The sequence below is a fragment of the Chelmon rostratus genome, chromosome 22 (assembly GCF_017976325.1).
Source record: "Chelmon rostratus isolate fCheRos1 chromosome 22, fCheRos1.pri, whole genome shotgun sequence".
Lineage (NCBI taxonomy): Eukaryota > Metazoa > Chordata > Actinopteri > Chaetodontiformes > Chaetodontidae > Chelmon > Chelmon rostratus.
Window position 1 is genome coordinate 20,631,709 of NC_055679.1, and position 17,501 is coordinate 20,649,209.

General features: G+C 46.9%; 1 protein-coding gene across 6 annotated transcripts in view; it reads right to left on the reverse strand.

The window, feature by feature from the left end:
• The window catches only part of cped1 (cadherin-like and PC-esterase domain containing 1), a 37,061-nt gene extending 19,560 nt beyond the window's left edge, over positions 1 to 17,501 (reverse strand). For 5 of the 6 annotated variants that reach the window (XR_006007919.1, XR_006007921.1, XR_006007920.1 and 2 more), the window contains exons 1-14: positions 16,118 to 17,501; positions 11,494 to 11,668; positions 8,409 to 8,503; positions 8,236 to 8,320; positions 6,981 to 7,065; positions 6,763 to 6,910; positions 5,940 to 6,070; positions 5,218 to 5,290; positions 3,336 to 3,506; positions 2,126 to 2,230; positions 1,493 to 1,653; positions 1,327 to 1,394; positions 673 to 859; positions 434 to 602 (exon numbers count right to left, since the gene is read on the reverse strand). Coding sequence is in view for 3 of the 6 variants with exons in the window: in XM_041963796.1 (XP_041819730.1) it covers positions 434 to 602; positions 673 to 859; positions 1,327 to 1,394; positions 1,493 to 1,653; positions 2,126 to 2,230; positions 3,336 to 3,506; positions 5,218 to 5,290; positions 5,940 to 6,070; positions 6,763 to 6,910; positions 6,981 to 7,065; positions 8,236 to 8,320; positions 8,409 to 8,503; positions 11,494 to 11,668; positions 16,118 to 16,384 (1,920 nt within the window). In the remaining 3 variants the exon portion in view is untranslated. The remainder of the gene's footprint in view (positions 1 to 433; positions 603 to 672; positions 860 to 1,326; positions 1,395 to 1,492; positions 1,654 to 2,125; positions 2,231 to 3,335; positions 3,507 to 5,217; positions 5,291 to 5,939; positions 6,071 to 6,762; positions 6,911 to 6,980; positions 7,066 to 8,235; positions 8,321 to 8,408; positions 8,504 to 11,493; positions 11,669 to 16,117) is intronic. The other variant, XM_041963795.1, reaches the window with a different exon arrangement.

Below are 17,501 nucleotides of genomic sequence, written 5' to 3' on the forward strand. Positions count from 1 at the left end.
GTCTGACTGAAACCACAAGAGAACAAAAGCCTTTGAGGCTCCTTGTTTTCTTTCCGACAAACACTCGGACCCTCGGAGCTCGTGTGAAGGATTCGTTCTGTACTTTTCTGCTGGTTTGTGGAGGCTCGTGTCCTGCAGCGCTTCATGTCTGTTAATACGGAGCAGCTTGGTGAGCGATTTGCTGTTTTTTCCTTAAATGACTTCCATGTGTTCTTTCAACCGAACAAGATGAGATTTGTCACCAAACACATCAAGTAAACAAAGTAAAACAACAAAAAAAGCCACAAAAGCCCATTTCTGCCACTTCAAATGTTTTTTCACCTCGTAATTTAGACTTTAATGTCATGAATCTGAAATATGACCTGAAAGATCACGTCCTGCCCCGCCCACAGCACTCCACAGCCCAGCAGCCAATAGGAAACTGCTGACCTACCTGCAGGAAGCTGCACATCACATGGTCCCCGAACATGGGCAGACTGGGTCGGCTTTCGCGGTACACGTAGACGGTGTAGATCGTCATAACGACGGGCTCGTGCTCGGCATCGTCCGTCACCAGGATGCTGATCCTGCTGTTGCCGAGGCCGACCGGGTAGTTTGCCATCCTGAAGAAAAAACCCTTTAATAGCCTGTTCTGTGAGGTCAGAGGTTAGAGGTCCGGGGTCCTGGTCTCACCTGGGGCCGCGGTGCTCATCCAGATGGACTCGGCAGGCCAAACTGACGGACTCTGGCCGGATTCGAACCATCACTGTGTCAAAGGTCACTTCAGCGTGATACTCTTTCACCCGTGGACTAAAGGTCGGGGTCAGGGTGAGGGGCGGGTCAGTGTAGATCTGTCTGAGGTGGGGGTCCACACAGGGACCTGAAAGACACATTCAAAACCAATAAAAAACACGAGAGCTGGGGTCGTACTTGTCAGAGTCATAGCTGAGTCAGATCTGAACTCACTCAGTGTCCACTGAGAGACCAAAGAACGAGACTCTGCAGAACCTCTCTGAGAATCTTCATGTTTTTAAGTTCTCTTCAGTATCAGAGTGACCCAGTGAGCTGCTGGTGTTTCCTGTCTCTTTGTGTTCAGATCAAGTTAAAACCATGAATTTGTGTCTTCATAGATTGAAGCTATGAAGCATTTCTGCCTCTGATTGGATGCTGCAGGAAACAGGAAACTCTTCCTCAACAACATTTCATCAGACTTTTTGACCCGGGTACTTGTGGACCCACTGAGAATGGACCTGCGGTCCACTGTTGGACCCCGGGCCACCTGTTGGTAAACACTGCTTTAGTTGTTGTAGATACTAATATTGCAGTAGTTGTGTAAGCAGTTTTCACCTTCTGAGCCGTCCTGTGAAGAAGGCAGAGCTGACTCCTGATTGGCCAGCTCTTCTGTCTCATCAGTTCTGTCGGAAACAAACGAAACACTTTGTTCGTCAGTCACGTCGAACCTCGCTGGACGTTACGCTGCTGACTGTACGATTTACGGACTGATCGGACTCACCTGTAGCTGTGGTTTCTCTGAAGCTCATAGTACCAACTGATCCTGATGAGAAGATCAGAGATGCTGAGAGGGGTGGAGGAGGAGGAGGAGGAGGAGGAGGAGGAGGAGGAGGAGGAGGAGGAGGAGGAGGAGGAGGAGGAGGAGGAGATGCTAGGATACAACTACAGAGAGAGAACAGTTAACACAGAGGGAGGAGTAAAGCCACCAGGTGAGTTACCTCTTCAAACAGGTTTAACCCCCTCATTAGTCCAGCAGTACCGGTTTTATGCAGATGATGCGCTGCTGTACATTTGTTCTGTACTTCATGATGAGCATGTATTAGTACACACTGTGTACTTCATGATGTTTATGTATTTGTACACTGTGTACTTCACGATGAGCGTGTATTTGTACACACTGTGTACTTCATGATGAGCGTGTATTTGTACACACTGTGTACTTCATGATGAGCATGTATTAGTACACACTGTGTACTTCATGATGAGAGTGTATTTGTACATAGTGTTTACTTCATGATGAGCGTGTATTTGTACACACTGTGTACTTCATGATGAGCGTGTATTTGTACACTGTGTACTTCATGATAAGCGTGTATTTGTACACTGTGTACTTCATGATGAGCGATCTGTTTACCAGCTGAAAACCTGAAGGCGTCTTCATCTGTCGCTGAAACTGAAGCAGAGGAAGAAACTGGTCTTCTGACAAACAGACGCCGTGTGTCCCTCTGCAGCCGCCGTACTGACCACAGACAGACAGGCAGAGAGGCAGAGAGACAGAGAGACAGACAGACAGACAGACAGAGAGACAGACAGAGAGAGAGACAGACAGACAGAGAGACAGACAGAGACAGAGAGACAGACAGAGAGACAGACAGACAGAGAGAGACAGACAGACAGAGAGACAGACAGAGAGACAGACAGACAGACAGACAGACAGAGAGACAGACAGAGAGACAGAGAGACAGACAGACAGAGAAACAGAGAGACAGACAGAGAGAGAGAGACAGACAGAGACACAGACAGAGAGACAGACAGAGAGACAGACAGACAGAGAGAGACAGACAGACAGGCAGACAGACAGAGAGAGAGACAGACAGAGAGACAGACGGAGAGACAGACAGACAGACAGACAGACATAGAGAGACAGAGAGACAGAGAGACAGACAGGCAGACAGACAGACAGACAGACAGACAGACATAGAGAGAGACAGACAGACAGACAGACAGACAGACATAGAGAAAGAGAGACAGACAGAGAGACAGAGAGACAGACAGACAGACATAGAGAGACAGAGAGACAGAGACAGACAGACAGACAGGCAGACAGGCAGACAGACATAGAGAGAGAGACAGACAGACAGACAGGCAGGCAGACAGACAGAGAGAGAGACAGACAGAGAGACAGACGGAGAGACAGACAGACAGACAGACAGACATAGAGAGAGAGAGAGAGAGAGAGAGAGACAGAGAGACAGACAGACAGACAGGCAGACAGACAGACAGACATAGAGAGAGAGAGAGAGAGAGAGAGACAGACAGACAGACAGACATAGAGAGAGAAAGAGAGACAGACAGAGAGACAGAGAGACAGACAGACAGACAGACAGACAGACATAGAGAGAGAAAGAGAGACAGACAGAGAGACAGAGAGACAGACAGACAGACAGACAGACAGACAGACAGACAGAGCACAATAATATTTGTTGAGTACGATCAGAGCAAAGCCACAAACTTCCTGATGTGTCTGAAACATGAAACAAGAGAAACTGATCTGCGTCTTCATCAAAACAAAACAAAAGCTCTGATCCATTTCCTGTGTGAACTGAACTGTTCTGCTGTCTCACCTGTCTCACCTGTGTCTGTGAGTACGTCTCTGAGGACAGGTGTGTCTCTGAGGACAGGTGTGTCTGCGTCGGCAGCAGGAAGTGTAGCGTGTCCTCCAGGATCAGGTCTTTGGTGATCTGTCCGTCAAACGTGTGGTCACTCAGAGAAGAAAAGGTCAGATCTGTTTCCACCTGAAGGAGACAAACACTCATCGGTGTGAGACGAGCTGCTGACCTCTGGTGGACGTTTACCGTCAGTTCACCTGAAGAAGAAAAACTGCCTGAGACTGATCCCAGTGCAGTTTGTTCACTGCTGATTGGCTAAAGAGGAAAAAGACTTTCTTCATCAGTGAACATAAGAAGGAGGTGAGGGAGGAAAGGAGATGAGGAAGGAAGGACAAAAGGAAGGACAAGAGCAGGTATAGAGGCAAATGAAGGAAGTGAGAAACCTGTCTGACTCTCTCCTGTCTGTCTGTCACCTGTCTGTTTCCAACCTATGTGTTTCTCACCTGTCTGATCTCACCTGTCCAGCTCTCACTTATCTGACTGTTACCTGTCTGTTTCCAACCTATGTGTTTCTCACCTGTCTGTGTCTCACGTGTGTTTCCAACCTAAGTGTTTGTAACCTGTCTGACTCTCACCTGTCTGGCTCTCACCTGTCTGATCTCACCTGTCTGTTTCTCACCTGTCTGTAACCTGTCTGTTTCTCACCTGTCTGTGTCTCACCTGTCTGTTTCTCACCTGTCTGATCTCACCTGTCTGTAACCTGTCTGTTTCTCACCTGTCTGTTTCTCACCTGTCTGATCTCACCTGTCTGTTTCTCACCTGTCTGGTCTCACCTGTCTGTTTCTAACCTGTCTGTAACCTGTCTGGCTCTCAGATAATGAAGTGAAGACAGGAGCAGCTCTGGGATCAGACACTGCTCTGTCTGAGTCCAGCTGCTGATCTGCTTCACTGATCACAGATCAGCTTCTGAAGAGACTCTTTATTCTGCTGCTGCTCACATTATTGAATCGTCACAGCAGGTTCAGATGAGCCACAGTAATTACAGCTTCATCTTCATCTTCATCAACAAGTGTTTTCAAAATAAAAGACCGCAGGATGGAGATCAGAGCAGGAGAATAAGAGCTCTGTGTTTTCTCTTCACATCCATGAAACTAATGAAGTCACCGTTTCTACACACTGTGGCCCAACCTCTGGGTCGTGACCCCTCAGAGAGGTCACAGGACATTAGCAAGGGTGAAGGAAAGACGCAAACATTCGTCTTATCTCTGCTTTGACTGTGGCTGTTATTCTGCTCGGTCATATAAACATTAAAACCAGCTCAGATCTGAACCAGTTCACCTCCACCAGAGAGAAGCTGCTAAACCGACCGAAAGTGAATCAGACAGAGCAGAACCCTGAGGTTCACAGTTAAAACAGTTACAGACATGAAGTCACATGACAACGAGTCATTGTCACACGGGTCTCTAAGACCAGACTCCAGGACGAACCCTTATTCCAATGATTTAGTTTTTTATGTAAATGTCAGTTGTTGGAAATGAAAATAAAAAATTCCATTTCCTGTTTGGCCTGATGCTCAAACCTTGTTTTTCTCCAGTTTACAAAGATACAACATTAAGACAGAGACCTTTATTTTGAAACTTTTCCTCAGTTTACAGTTTTCAAACAGCTGAATAACTACAGGACCAAAGATCAGATCCTGAAAATGTCGGGATGTCTCACTCTGCATCGACTGACAGGCCGAGTTTAAACTACAGACGTCATCATTCACCAACTGACCATCATCACATTATTGATCATTCTGATCAAACCTCAGCCTGAACACTGTCAGTCTGAAGAAAACAGACTTTCTCTGAGGCTCCTGAACGTCACGCAGAGAAACAAGCAGTCTGTCTCTTACCTGGACGACAACAGGTGTGATCACGCCGCTGAAGAGCAGAGTGAAGGTCAACAGCTGGTAACACAACACACACCTGAAACACACAGTCATCAATAATCAATCAACAGCCTCACTCGCAAGGTTCAGTTTTACTGACATTTGTGTGTATTTCACACACACGCACGCACATACACACACACATACACACATGCATGCACGCACACACACACACACGCACGCACGCACACACACACACGTGCACACATGCATGCACACACACACACACGCGCACGCACATACACACACACGTACACACATGCATGCACGCACACACACACGCACGCACACGTACACACATGCATGCACACACACACGCACGCACACCCAGGTGCACACACACACACATGTGGAGTAGAGGAGTGTTTAGTTGAAATGACAGTACTTGACAGTACTTGACAGTACTTGAGTAAATATACTTCGTTATTAGCAGAACTCGATTGTGTAAACATGAGGTTTGATATCTGACGTCGTCTGAAGTGTTTTTAAAGACTTTACATCCTTCGCAGGTTGATGGTGGGCAGCTACTTTTCACAATACCTTCAACACCTCAAACCTTCCAGAGCACTCAGGTGAGACCATGGAGCTGCAGGTTCTGGCTTGTGATTGGACAGTGAACTCAGATGTGAACGTGTTGCAGCTGCAGAACTGATCATCCAGAGAGTTACCCGCTGTTTCTCTGTTACCTGTTGAGCGTTTGTTGCTTCCGATTGGTCGACACGGCAGCCCGCAGCACTTTACCTATCACCTCCTTCACCTGTCCAAAAGCATCATGGGATGTCGATGGTCCCAGCTGCTGCAGCAGGAAGTTCCTGAGCTGAGACAGGAAACGGAGGGTTAGAAAGAAGCAGACACTGAACTTCATCCTCCTCCATCATGTTGTGCTGACATCACTCAGCAGTGCTGGTAGAAGTACTGCAGAAAAGGTACCAATACAGCAGTATTTCACGACAACTACAAGTCCTGTATTTCAAATATTACTTGAGTAAAAGTTCAGAAGTATCCTCAGCTGCTCCTGCAGAGCGTTTACCTCAAACAGGACAAATGGCTGCCGTTCAGGCGCTGTGTGTCGGACACTTTATGAGCCACTCTTTATGCTAAGCTAAGCTAACCAGCTGCTGTGGAGCTTCATCTTTAGCTTGCAGACAGATCAGGCTGGACATCTGACTCAGAGAGGAAGAGAAGAAAAGGTCCCACCTGACACCTCAGTGTCCTTCCTCCTCCTCCTCTTCATCATGTTTACCTCACTGCTTCATTTGTCAAAATGTAACTTCAATAAAATGATTCACAGCAAAAAAAATCTTTTAATTTGACAACATTAAGAAAAAGCTGCTGTTTCATTATTAGCATTATTAAACAATTAGCATGCAGCTCCACCACACCTGTAATCAATAATCTGATTAATCAATGAACACCTGACAAGAAGAAAAAGGAAAAAAATGAAAAATGTTTGAAGAAAAAGAGACAACAGAAGGATAATCATATCACCACTAATAAAACACGTCTTACCTTTGTGGCCCGCCCCCCCTGCTCTGGATTGGTCATCACCACACTGATGTCATGCAGAAAGGAAGTCAGCGGGTTCACTGAGGTCACCAAGACGTAAACATTCACCACGGCAACCAGAGCACGAGGCGGCGCTCCGACAGGTGAGCGACTGTGAGAGGGAAGAAGATGAGCAAACACACCAGGTGTATTTACCTTCAGGGGATCTGACTGAAGCTCACCTGTCGGCTCCTACGGAATCCTGAGGAAACTGCAGCTTCTGATTGGCCGATCCACAGGAGTATGGCCTCATGGGTAATTCAGATCCTGGGAAGCATAACAGGTACAGAGGGTGCAACTCAGTTCTTCTCGTTTTCTCCCTCCTCACTCCTCGCTCCTCCCTCCTCCCTCCGGAAGTTCTTCTGGTCAGCCATCTTGCCGGCCGTTCCAAAGGGCATACAGCGGCTCAGAGGAGCGAGGAGGGATCTCGGAGGAGCGAGGAGGGAGGATACATGAGTGCATCCTTCCCGGAAGTCTTTCACCTGAACGGTATGAAGACTCTGCCCACACGGCTGGCACGTTTGAACGTGGTGGAGAAACAGTTTGTGTCAGTATCCTGCAGCGAACGGCTGAAATTCAGACGAGCCGAACTGAACGCTACGTTCTCCAAAGAACAATAATACAAGAACATTCAGTTTATTTCTTCCACAGCCTGTTCAGCTGTTATTTATGTTATTGATCAAACTTCATGAAGCCTCGTTATGTTTCCAGAACCGTCTCTGATGTATAAACCAAACACATCGGCCTCTCCTCACTCCTTCTGTTATCTGAGTGAAATAATGTGTTTCATGGCTCGTAGGTTTCTCTTCACTGACAGATCTGGAGTCTGTCTCATTGAACAGGACAGAAGACACAGCGAGGCTGATAAAGTTCAGGTCAGAAAGTGAACACCTGTTCACCTGAAGAGGCGTCCAGACAAGAATGAACTCATTAATTCTCATGTGAGTTAATAAAAGTGTTTCATATTTATTTGCTAGTGCTGGAGACTTTTTAATAATGTAAATATAAGTATAAAATATAAATATATCGAGGGCGGGGGGAGGTGGGGGTGTGAATATAACGGTAACTGCAGCAGCTCCAGCTGAAACAGACGTCGCTTCACGTGGCGCTTCAGAGGAAAGGTCGTTTCAATTCTCCTAAAACATGTTTCCTCGTTCCTTCTCTCCTTGCGTGGTTTCCTTGCGTCCTCTCATGCATCCCCGGTGGGAGGGACTAGGACGCAAGGAAAAGACGCAAGTGAAGGAAACGTGGATGCAGTTTAAGAGAATTATGATGCACCCCGACTCTGTCGCTGATGAACTTTCAATATAAACTTTATTCATATTTTACTGTCCTCACAGGACATTTGTGAAATCTGGACGCTGAGAAGTCAGGCCGCCAGGTGCTTTTTGTGTAATGCTCACCTGGACAGGTCACAAGTTAACTGTTCAGACTCACCTGTCAGGTGTGAGTGAGCGAAGAAGCGACAGAGACCTCCACCCGCATCAGAGAATGCCTCCATCACCCCGGGCAACAAGTTCACCTGAGGACACAGAGAGACTGGTGAGGTCACTACACCTCAGTCCACACTGTCTCTGATTGGCTGGAACAGTTGTCCAAGTGAGTCTCACCGTCTGACGATGCTGCAGGTGAGAGAAGGAGATTCTCCTCAGACAACTTCTCTCTGAACTACTGAGACACAGCAACAGGCTCCACCCAGTCACACCTGTAACCATGGAGACACAGACAGGAAGTCATGCCTATAACCTGAAAATAGACATAGAGAGACACATAGAGCGAGAGAGACAGAGAGAGAGACAGACAGACAGAGACAGAGACAGAGAAAGAGAGACAGAGACAGAGAGACAGAGAGACAGACTGAGACAGACAGACAGAGACAGAGAGAGAGACAGAGAGGCAGAGAGAGACAGAGAGGCAGAGAGAGACAGAGAGAGACAGAGAGAGAGAGAGACAGAGAGAGCAAGAGAGAGACAGACAGACAGAAAGAGAGAAAGAGATGGAGGACAGAGAGAGACAGAGACAGAGAGGCAGACAGAGAGAAAGACAGACTGAGAGAGAGACAGAAAGAGAGAGAGAGAGAGAGGACAGAGAGAGAGAGACAGAGAGACAGAGAGAGACAGACAGACAGAAAGAGAGAAAGAGATGGAGGACAGAGAGAGACAGAGACAAAGAGAGAGAGAGACAGGCTGAGAGAGAGAGAGAGAGAGAGAGAGAGACAGGGACAGAGAGGCAGACAGAGAGACAGAGACACACAGAGAGATGGAGGACAGGAAATGTTCTGATGTGTTTTTGTCTGAATCTTTGACTCTTCTGGTCTCTGAGTTTCTCCAACAACACAGAGTCTAACTGCAGACCAGTAACACCAGTTTACCAAAGTCCTGCACAAGTTTACGTTAATCAGTGTGACTCCACTTCCTGTGGAGATCGTTATCTCTGATGATCCACAATAAACCTCCAGAAATCCACTGAGAACCCAGAGAAGAAGAGTCTGCAGGACCCCCCTGAGAATCTTCACGTCTTAGTTTCCTTCAGTGTCACAGTGATGCAGTGACTATTCCCTGAGTGCACTGCTAACAGGAGCAGCTAGCAGGAGCCGCTAACAGGAGCCGCTAATAGGAGGTGCTAACAGGAGCCGCTAATAGGAGCTGCTAACAGGAGCCGCTAGCAGGAGCTGCTAACAGGAGCTGCTAACAGGAGCAGCTAGCAGGAGCAGCTAGCAGGAGCCGCTAGCAGGAGCCGCTAACAGCTAATTCAGCAGACTCAAAACGACGAGGTTCTGTAGCTGCAGACTCACTGATTGACGTTTAAACGTTTATATAAATATATGAAACAGGAACATTCATATGATCTTCATTCAACTCACACATAAATAAAAACATTTACGGTAAAACCCTGTGAAGCTACAGAATGACATGAATGACAACATGCCACTGTTTAACGAACAGGTGGGTCAGATGACTGACAGCTGCGTCTGCCTGTCCTGAGCTAGTAAAACGAGGGGGGGTGGGACCAGATGTTCCGACCAGCAGGTGAAGAAGAAGAAAGAGACTGTTGGTGTTTTATAACCCTCATAAATCACAGAGTGACCAGCTGCTCTTCAGCCAGAGGACCCCTCCCACCTCCCCTCCATCGCCATGGAGACATTCAATCAAAGTGTCCCCATTAACAGTCTGCTGAATTAGCTGTTAGCACCTCCTGCTAGCAGCTCCTGTTAGTGCCTCCTGTTAGCACTTCCTGCTAGCAGCTCCTGTTAGCGGCTCCTGCTAGCACCTCCTGTTAGAGGCTCCTGTTAGCGCCTCCTGTTAGAACTTCCTGCTAGCAGCTCCTGTTAGCAGCTCCTGTTAGCAGCTCCTGTTAGCAGTGTAAACATGGCTGTACAGACCGCTCTCACTGGATCACTGTGATACTTCGAAACATGAAAAGTTCTGCAGAGTCTTTTCTGTGAAGGGATTTCTGCAGGTTTATTCTAGTCGGTCGTGAAAATACGAGGATGTGTGAAAAGAATAAGTGGTGTGTACCAGGTGACTGTGGGAGCACTTGTTCTTCCTCTACTCACGTGTGATGAATCAGGCACAAACCAGCCATTGATCTACTAACAAAAGTCTAAATGTTTATACAGGAGAAGCTAAAATCAAGCTAACTAAGCTAACAAAGTCACTGATCACTCAACTACACAACTAATAAAAACAACTCACACACACACAACATGAAGAAAACACACTCGAAGCAACAGCAAGAAGCTTATCACAGAGCAATGTTTGGGGTTCCCCCCGGCAGTGTGCAGGGGCCCAGCAGAGGGCGCTCACGCTGCACACACCACAGCGACTGATCACGACTGATCATCAGTTCAGTGGAAAGTGTTGATTTCACATCTTTAAAAACTAATTTTCCTCTGACAGAAGCTGATTATCGTATTTCATGAAGTGACTCGTTCAGTGATTGTGTGTTCACAGAGAAAACCAGCTGCTTCATGTGGATCTGATTCTACCAAACAGCTGATGAAGCAAACAGGAGACCAATCAGCAGGCTGAAAGCAGCACACAGAGTTAAAAATGATGATAACGATAGATATCTGACCTTCCTCAGTGAGCTATAAACACGTTTCAGTCAGCTTCAGCCTCAATGTGTTCACAAACTGCTGATCCATTAAAAACCAGCTGATGAGTGTATTGATCAGTCACAGAATCACCTGTTCACCTGAACTTTCAGAACAAAGCTTCTGACTGACAAATTCAAAACTGTTGGTAAAAACCCTGAAAAGTTCAGTCTCTGTTATTCTGAAACTCATTCCAGGTCAAATAAGCTGAGTCATGTTTCATGTTCTGTCGTTTCAGAGTCGACGAACGAAAACGTTTCTACCAAGTTTCAAACAGGAAACAGCAATGTCTGAAACACTGAAACACAGACTGAAGGGTTGTTTTCACTGACGAGCTGCCTGTCTGTCTGTCTGTCTGTCTGTCTGCCCGTCTGTCTGTCTGTCTGTCTGCCTGTCTGCCCGTCTGTCTGTCTGTCTGTCTGCCTGCCTGCCCGTCTGTCTCTCTGCTAATGATTTGGGGAAGTTTGTCACTTTGACCTGCAGCTGCTCAGGAAGTCTCCACCCAGCACAGTGTAAACTGGACACACACACACACACACACACACACACACACACACACACACACACACACACACACACACACACACACACACAGTTACCGTGGTTTGTTCTCATGAAGCTGCTGGTCTCGGCGTATCTGGACAGCTGTACCTCGTAGTCCATCTCTTGCAGAACCCGCTGGTACAGCTGGACCTCTGTGTCCGAGACCGGATGTCGACCCGTCAGAACCACGGCCTGACGGCGCCGGGGGCGCGGCTGGGACCAGACCTGGATCTGAGGAGACAGTGAAAAAAAACCCGACGTTAACGATGAACCTGGTGACAGTTTACCCCCACACTGTGATGAAACTTCTCGGCTCAGATCCAGGCTGTACCTAGCCTAGCTTAGCACAATGGCTGGAAGCAGGGGGAAACTGCTAGCACAGACAGCTAACATGTCCTACAGTACTTAAGGCTTTTTGTAGCTGCAGCTTGTAACTGATGATTATCATGATCACGTGACCTTCCGGCTCGTCTTCTTCCTCTCGTTCATGTGTGGATTCTTCGGTCTTTCTGCTTTCACTCTCTCTTCTGTGATTGTTTCCATCTGACAGGAAGCATCAGAGCTCAATAACAGCCGGCTCGACATGTTTCCATCACATCTGCTGCAGGTTTCAGTCTCAGCAACAACAAACACACATTCTTCTTCTGTGGGAGGCGCTCTGCGGCCTCTTCCTCCTCCTCATGAACGAGTGCAGGCTCTGTCAAAGTTCCTTCAATACACACAGCTTGTGAACTTCACCTGCACACAGACGGAGGGCAAGTTAAAACATGAGGTGACGAGGCGATGAAGAGCAGGTGAAGAAGAGCAGGAGAGGAAGCTACACTAGTTTGGTCCAGTCAGCCACCGTGGATCAAAGTGACCCGATAGGCCAGCTAATTCAATTCTGACTTCTGACTGCAGGAGGAGGGCTCAGGGCAGCCATCAGCCAATCAGCAGTCGGCTGACAGGGAGGCGTTACCTGCCCGAAGGCCCCGACAGCGAGGATGAGGAGGAGACAGACTGACACCAGCCTGAAAACTAATCTGACTGATGAATCACAGAAACATGTTGATGTTTCACTGCTCTTCTGAAGCTGCAGTCTGACAGTGTGTGTGTGTGTGTGTGTGTGTGTGTGTGTGTGTGTGTGTGTGGCTGTTTCAGATAACATGAACTAAATATAAGTCCTGGGGGGCTCCTGCAGCCTCGTTCCAGCTGCGACTGAATATTTATTCTGTTGAATTTGTTCTGCTTCGTTCAAACTGTCCGACACAACGATCAGAAATGTAGTTTTGTTTCCTGGAAACAGAGACGGAGTGAACCCTCCTGTCAGACACGCTTTTAAAAGAATAATCTGTTATTTTACGTCTTTTTAGGGTGAAAATGTGTAAAACAGACGAAGCTTAAATATGGCGTGGACAGTCGAAAGCGAACCGATCGGATCAGATGAATGATGGAGGAGCCTTTAAAGAGACTCGAGGATCTTCGAGGTCGAGGCTGACAGAAGACTCGACACGTGAAGCTGAGTCAGCGAGTTTGTTTGAAACCATAGAAAAAGAACGTGCTGCAGTAGAGCTCGTTGATTGTGTGCAGTCGTTCTTCTCTCGTGTCTGCGAGTGTTGTTATTCAGTTCAGATCTGGAGTCAGTTCAGTCCACAGTGAAAAGAAGACTTTCTGTTTTTCAGCCTCGTGGAGATAAAACTGAACGACGGAGACCAACGAACAACACGAACGACAAGATCCTTCAGAGTTCCAGTGAATTTCATGTTCTTTATCTGTTGATCTTCATTATTCAGATTGACTGTAAACACGTCAGCAGCACCTGATCTTTATCGATTAATGACTTTACATGCTGTCGGTTTAAACACCTCAAGTATCAGGATTAAAAGTACTGCAGTACATCGCTCAGTTACTGTCCTTCCCACCTCAGGACCATTCGGCTGAACTTTGTGTCCACAAACAGAAACACTAACGAGGTCTCATACCGCAGACCGCTGAACCGAGTCATCATCATCATCAACATCACATGACCTGAGACTCAGATCACATGACCGGTCTGAACCAGTCATCCGTCAGCACTCAGCTCACACGGCCTAAACACAGCGAGGACAGAGACCTCGTTACGACGTCCAGAAGTGAAACAAGTCAATCAGCTGCATTTTACAATAAACATTCCTCCTTTGACACGCACACACGCACACACACACACACACTGTCTGCACACTATGTTCACACTGTGTTCACACACACACACGCTGTTCACACACTGCATTCACACACACTGTTCGGTGTCATCTGACCTGAACGGTGTGTGAAGTGCAGCAGTCACACCCAGGTATGGACCTCCTTCACACCTGGTCCCCCTTCTGACGCAGAATGCTGCTGTTATAAACTGAACGTATGAAAATCAGTGAGGGTACTACGAATCTTAGTGACTGTCGTGGACCCTGGGACTGTCGTGGACTCTGGGACTGTCGTGGACCCTGGGACTGTCGTGGACCCTGGGACTGTCGTGGACCCTGGGACTGTCGTGGACTCTGGGACTGTCGTGGACTCTGGGACTGTCGTGGACTCTGGTTCCACACATGAAGTCATGTCTGTGGATCATCACGTCCTAAAAGTGAAAACACAAACGGCTGTGTTCCCGTCGGATGATCTGTTGTTGATGCCGTCGACTTTTACCTGGCGATGATGAAAGAACTCCTTTTCTCAGTAACTAGTTTAGAAACAGTTTAGAAACTGAATTAGTGAGTAACTCAATCAGGTTGGTCCATTAAAACTCAAATTTCTCAGCCAGTGAAGCTTTAGTCTTCTGTCAAATTGTTGCCAGGAAACATCTGCAGCTCTGTCCAATCGAGGGCAATCAACTATGTAAACAGGAAGTCAGTGTAGCATCACAAGCTGGAACAACTTCCATGATTACACTTAAAGAGGCTAAAAGATAAAAGTGGTGTGTTGGAAGGTTTTTATTTAGTTTGGACCTTTTGTGAGAAAGCGACAGCAGCTTTATTCCAAAAACAGATCTTTTCCTTCTATTTCTACCTCACGAGACGGAGCGTATCAACGTTCACATGTTGTGGTGGTCAAAATGCTCCTGTTTACACGTCTGTAAACTCCACTTCATATTCTCTCTGAACAGCTTTCAGACGACAACAAATGTCGGACTGCTCCTTTAAAGGCGAACAGCTGTCGTCACCTCAGCCTGACAGACACAAAGTCTCACTGCTGTAATAAAATAAACCAACAGAAACCACTGAGGGTCAAACCAGTTAAACCATCAAACCTGACGACACGAACAGCCTGGCTGTGTGTGTGTGTGTGTATGTGTGTGTGTGTGTGTGTGTGTGTGTGTCAGCTGCAGTTCACACTCAGTTATCTGTCAGGAACTGTATCCTCCACAGATTAATGATACAAATATTTGTATCAGGGACACCGAGGACCAGGACTCACTTAAAATACCCGACACACATACTAACAGGATACTCTGAATCTGATTGGCCCGTCCAGCTGTCTGTTATCCTGTAGTAAAATAAAACCTCTTGCACACGCCATTGATCCCCTCATGATCTAAAAATACTGCAACAATGAGGCAGCAGCAGGTTTGACCCAACAGGCTTCCTTTCTCTGTGACGGGCAGACGTTCCATACAAAATCTGTCATTTCACAGGAACCCAGTCCTGAATTGAACTGTGGTAAAAGACCCCCACACAGCTGTTGTTTCATTATGTTCATGCTGGATTTGTTGGAGAACTTTTGGTAATGTATTGAACATTACTGAATGTTTAGGTGCTTATTGTCCACCCTCCTTTTAAATAAAGTTTGGTGATATAGTAGTTTTCTCCATAAATGACTGAATCTGGCTGTTAGAAACGGTTCAGTTCTTTGGTTCTACTGAAATGAAAGACTATATTGACTTTATATGAAGAACTCACATGTGGATCCATGTGAGTCTGAACAAGGATTCGTTCATCTTCCTACAACAAACACATTTTAAAATGCCAAGAAGTCTGACAGTCGAGTTGTTCCTCATTCTGTTAGACAGCCTGATAAAAGCAAGTGTCACACTGAAGTCACAGAGCCTCTTGACTTCAAAGTAAGAACGCCTTTTGTAATTCCAAAATCTAAAAACGACCTAATTTTGAGGGAAGTTTGGTGATATACCTGTTCTCAGGGGTTAAACATATTAAACATGTTGAGTTTTACAAAAAAAAAAAAACATAAAAAATAATAAATGAAAAGTGAATTTAAAGCCAAGAACAAGTCTTTTCCAGAGCTTTCAGTCCCACCTCATGGTCTTCCTCGGCAGATGATGACATGCAGCCCAGAGCTGTTTCCAGGGTCAAGAAGAACTTTCACACTAAACATCTGAGTTGCTTTTAAATAGGAGCCGAAGACACAGACTATCAGACTATTGATGCTGAATCTGAAGTGGATCCAGATCCAGAGTTTCTCCAGGTCTGAGATGATACCTGGACCTGCTGTGCCCACACGTGCTGAAGAAAATCACCTTTAAATGCCACAGATATAACTGAGGTTTGGGGACGTGGCCTGTTCTGGTTTAATTATTGGGGCAACTGCAGATCACAGCAGCATCACCACAACACACACACACACACAAACACACACACACACACACACACACACACAAACACACACACACAAACACAAACACACACACACACCTGGGGAGCAGGTTAAACTCACCTGTGTCTGTCTCTGAAAAGTCTCCAGACTAGAGATCAGCCTCCTGGTCTCCTCCATCAGGACTTCATCTGCCGGCTTTCTGCCTCGAACGTCGGCGGGCTGTTGCTGTCCGGACCGGAGGCGGTTCAGGGCCACCATCAGGGTCTGGTAGAAGAGGCACACCGCCACCCCAAGCAGCAGCAGCGGGCCGGAGCAGGAGCGGCGGCGGGGCAGCATCCCGGCTTCCCTCAGGAGAAGTCCGCCGGCTGAAGCCAGGAGGCACCGCATGAGACAGCCAGTCCTTCACTTCACACTCCCGAGGGTCTCACCTTCATCCCTAATCTTCATCACCTTCGTCTCCTGACTGACGGGTTTCTCCTGGGTTGAGGTTCACTTTGCCGAGTTAATCCGCAGACACAAATATTAGGGACTGGTTATTAGTGAGAGTTTGTTAATTAACACTCTTTGATGTATTATACTTATCCCGAATTCAGCAGTGGCTCTGGAAGATTGTTGGAAAGTATTAACTTATGTTGTAATTCCAAAAAAGTTTGGTATAACTAAACTAAAGTTAAAAAATGGCTTCTTTTCATTGTAGTTTGGCGCCATACTAGTTTCCCCCAGAAACATGAATGTATCTCGGCTGGAAAGTTCATTAAATGTCACAGTTTTATTGGAATAATGAGCCTTTTAATTGATTATATCGACGCCGAATATACTAGTGGATGTCCAAGAGTCAGAAAAAATATTAACTCGTGTTGTTAGTCCGGTTAACTTCCCTCAATAACCAATCAGATTTAAAATGGCCTGTTCTGTCGTCGGAGGTCTGTGCAAAGCGCATGGACCCCGAAACAAGCAAAGAGCAGCCGGGACGCGCAGCGAAGGACAGAACTTCGCTTCAGAGCAGCCGAACTACATCTTCTATCCTCCTCGGTGAGATCGTGTGGCTTTAAACGAGACTTCAAAGACGACACCTCTTCATTTACCCAATTATCCTTCTGGAGCGTCCTGATCCAAAGTGCGCAGCACTTCAACTGTGCCGAACACCGACGTCCTGTCAGCTGATGAAAAGTCAAAGTAAGACTGGAACCATGCCTGGACCGTCAGAAGAATCCGTTAACGCACAAAGATCCGTTAAACTGAGCAACAGCACGACAGTTTCCGTTTAAATCTCATGAAGTCTGGTGGCGTCGGAGAGAAGTTAAAAACAAGCAGACCGGCGCTCGAGTCTGGCAGAGAGAGACCATCTGGTTTGAGTTAAATCCAGCAGAGGAGAAGAAAAAAGAAGCCACAGTAGTCAGATTTCCAGTCCGGCCTCCGCCGCCTGAAGCTGGACCCCCCGACCCTTCCTCTCTGCTTTGGTTCTCTGCGCAGAACCAGGATGAAGATCAGGTTCTCCTCCCGT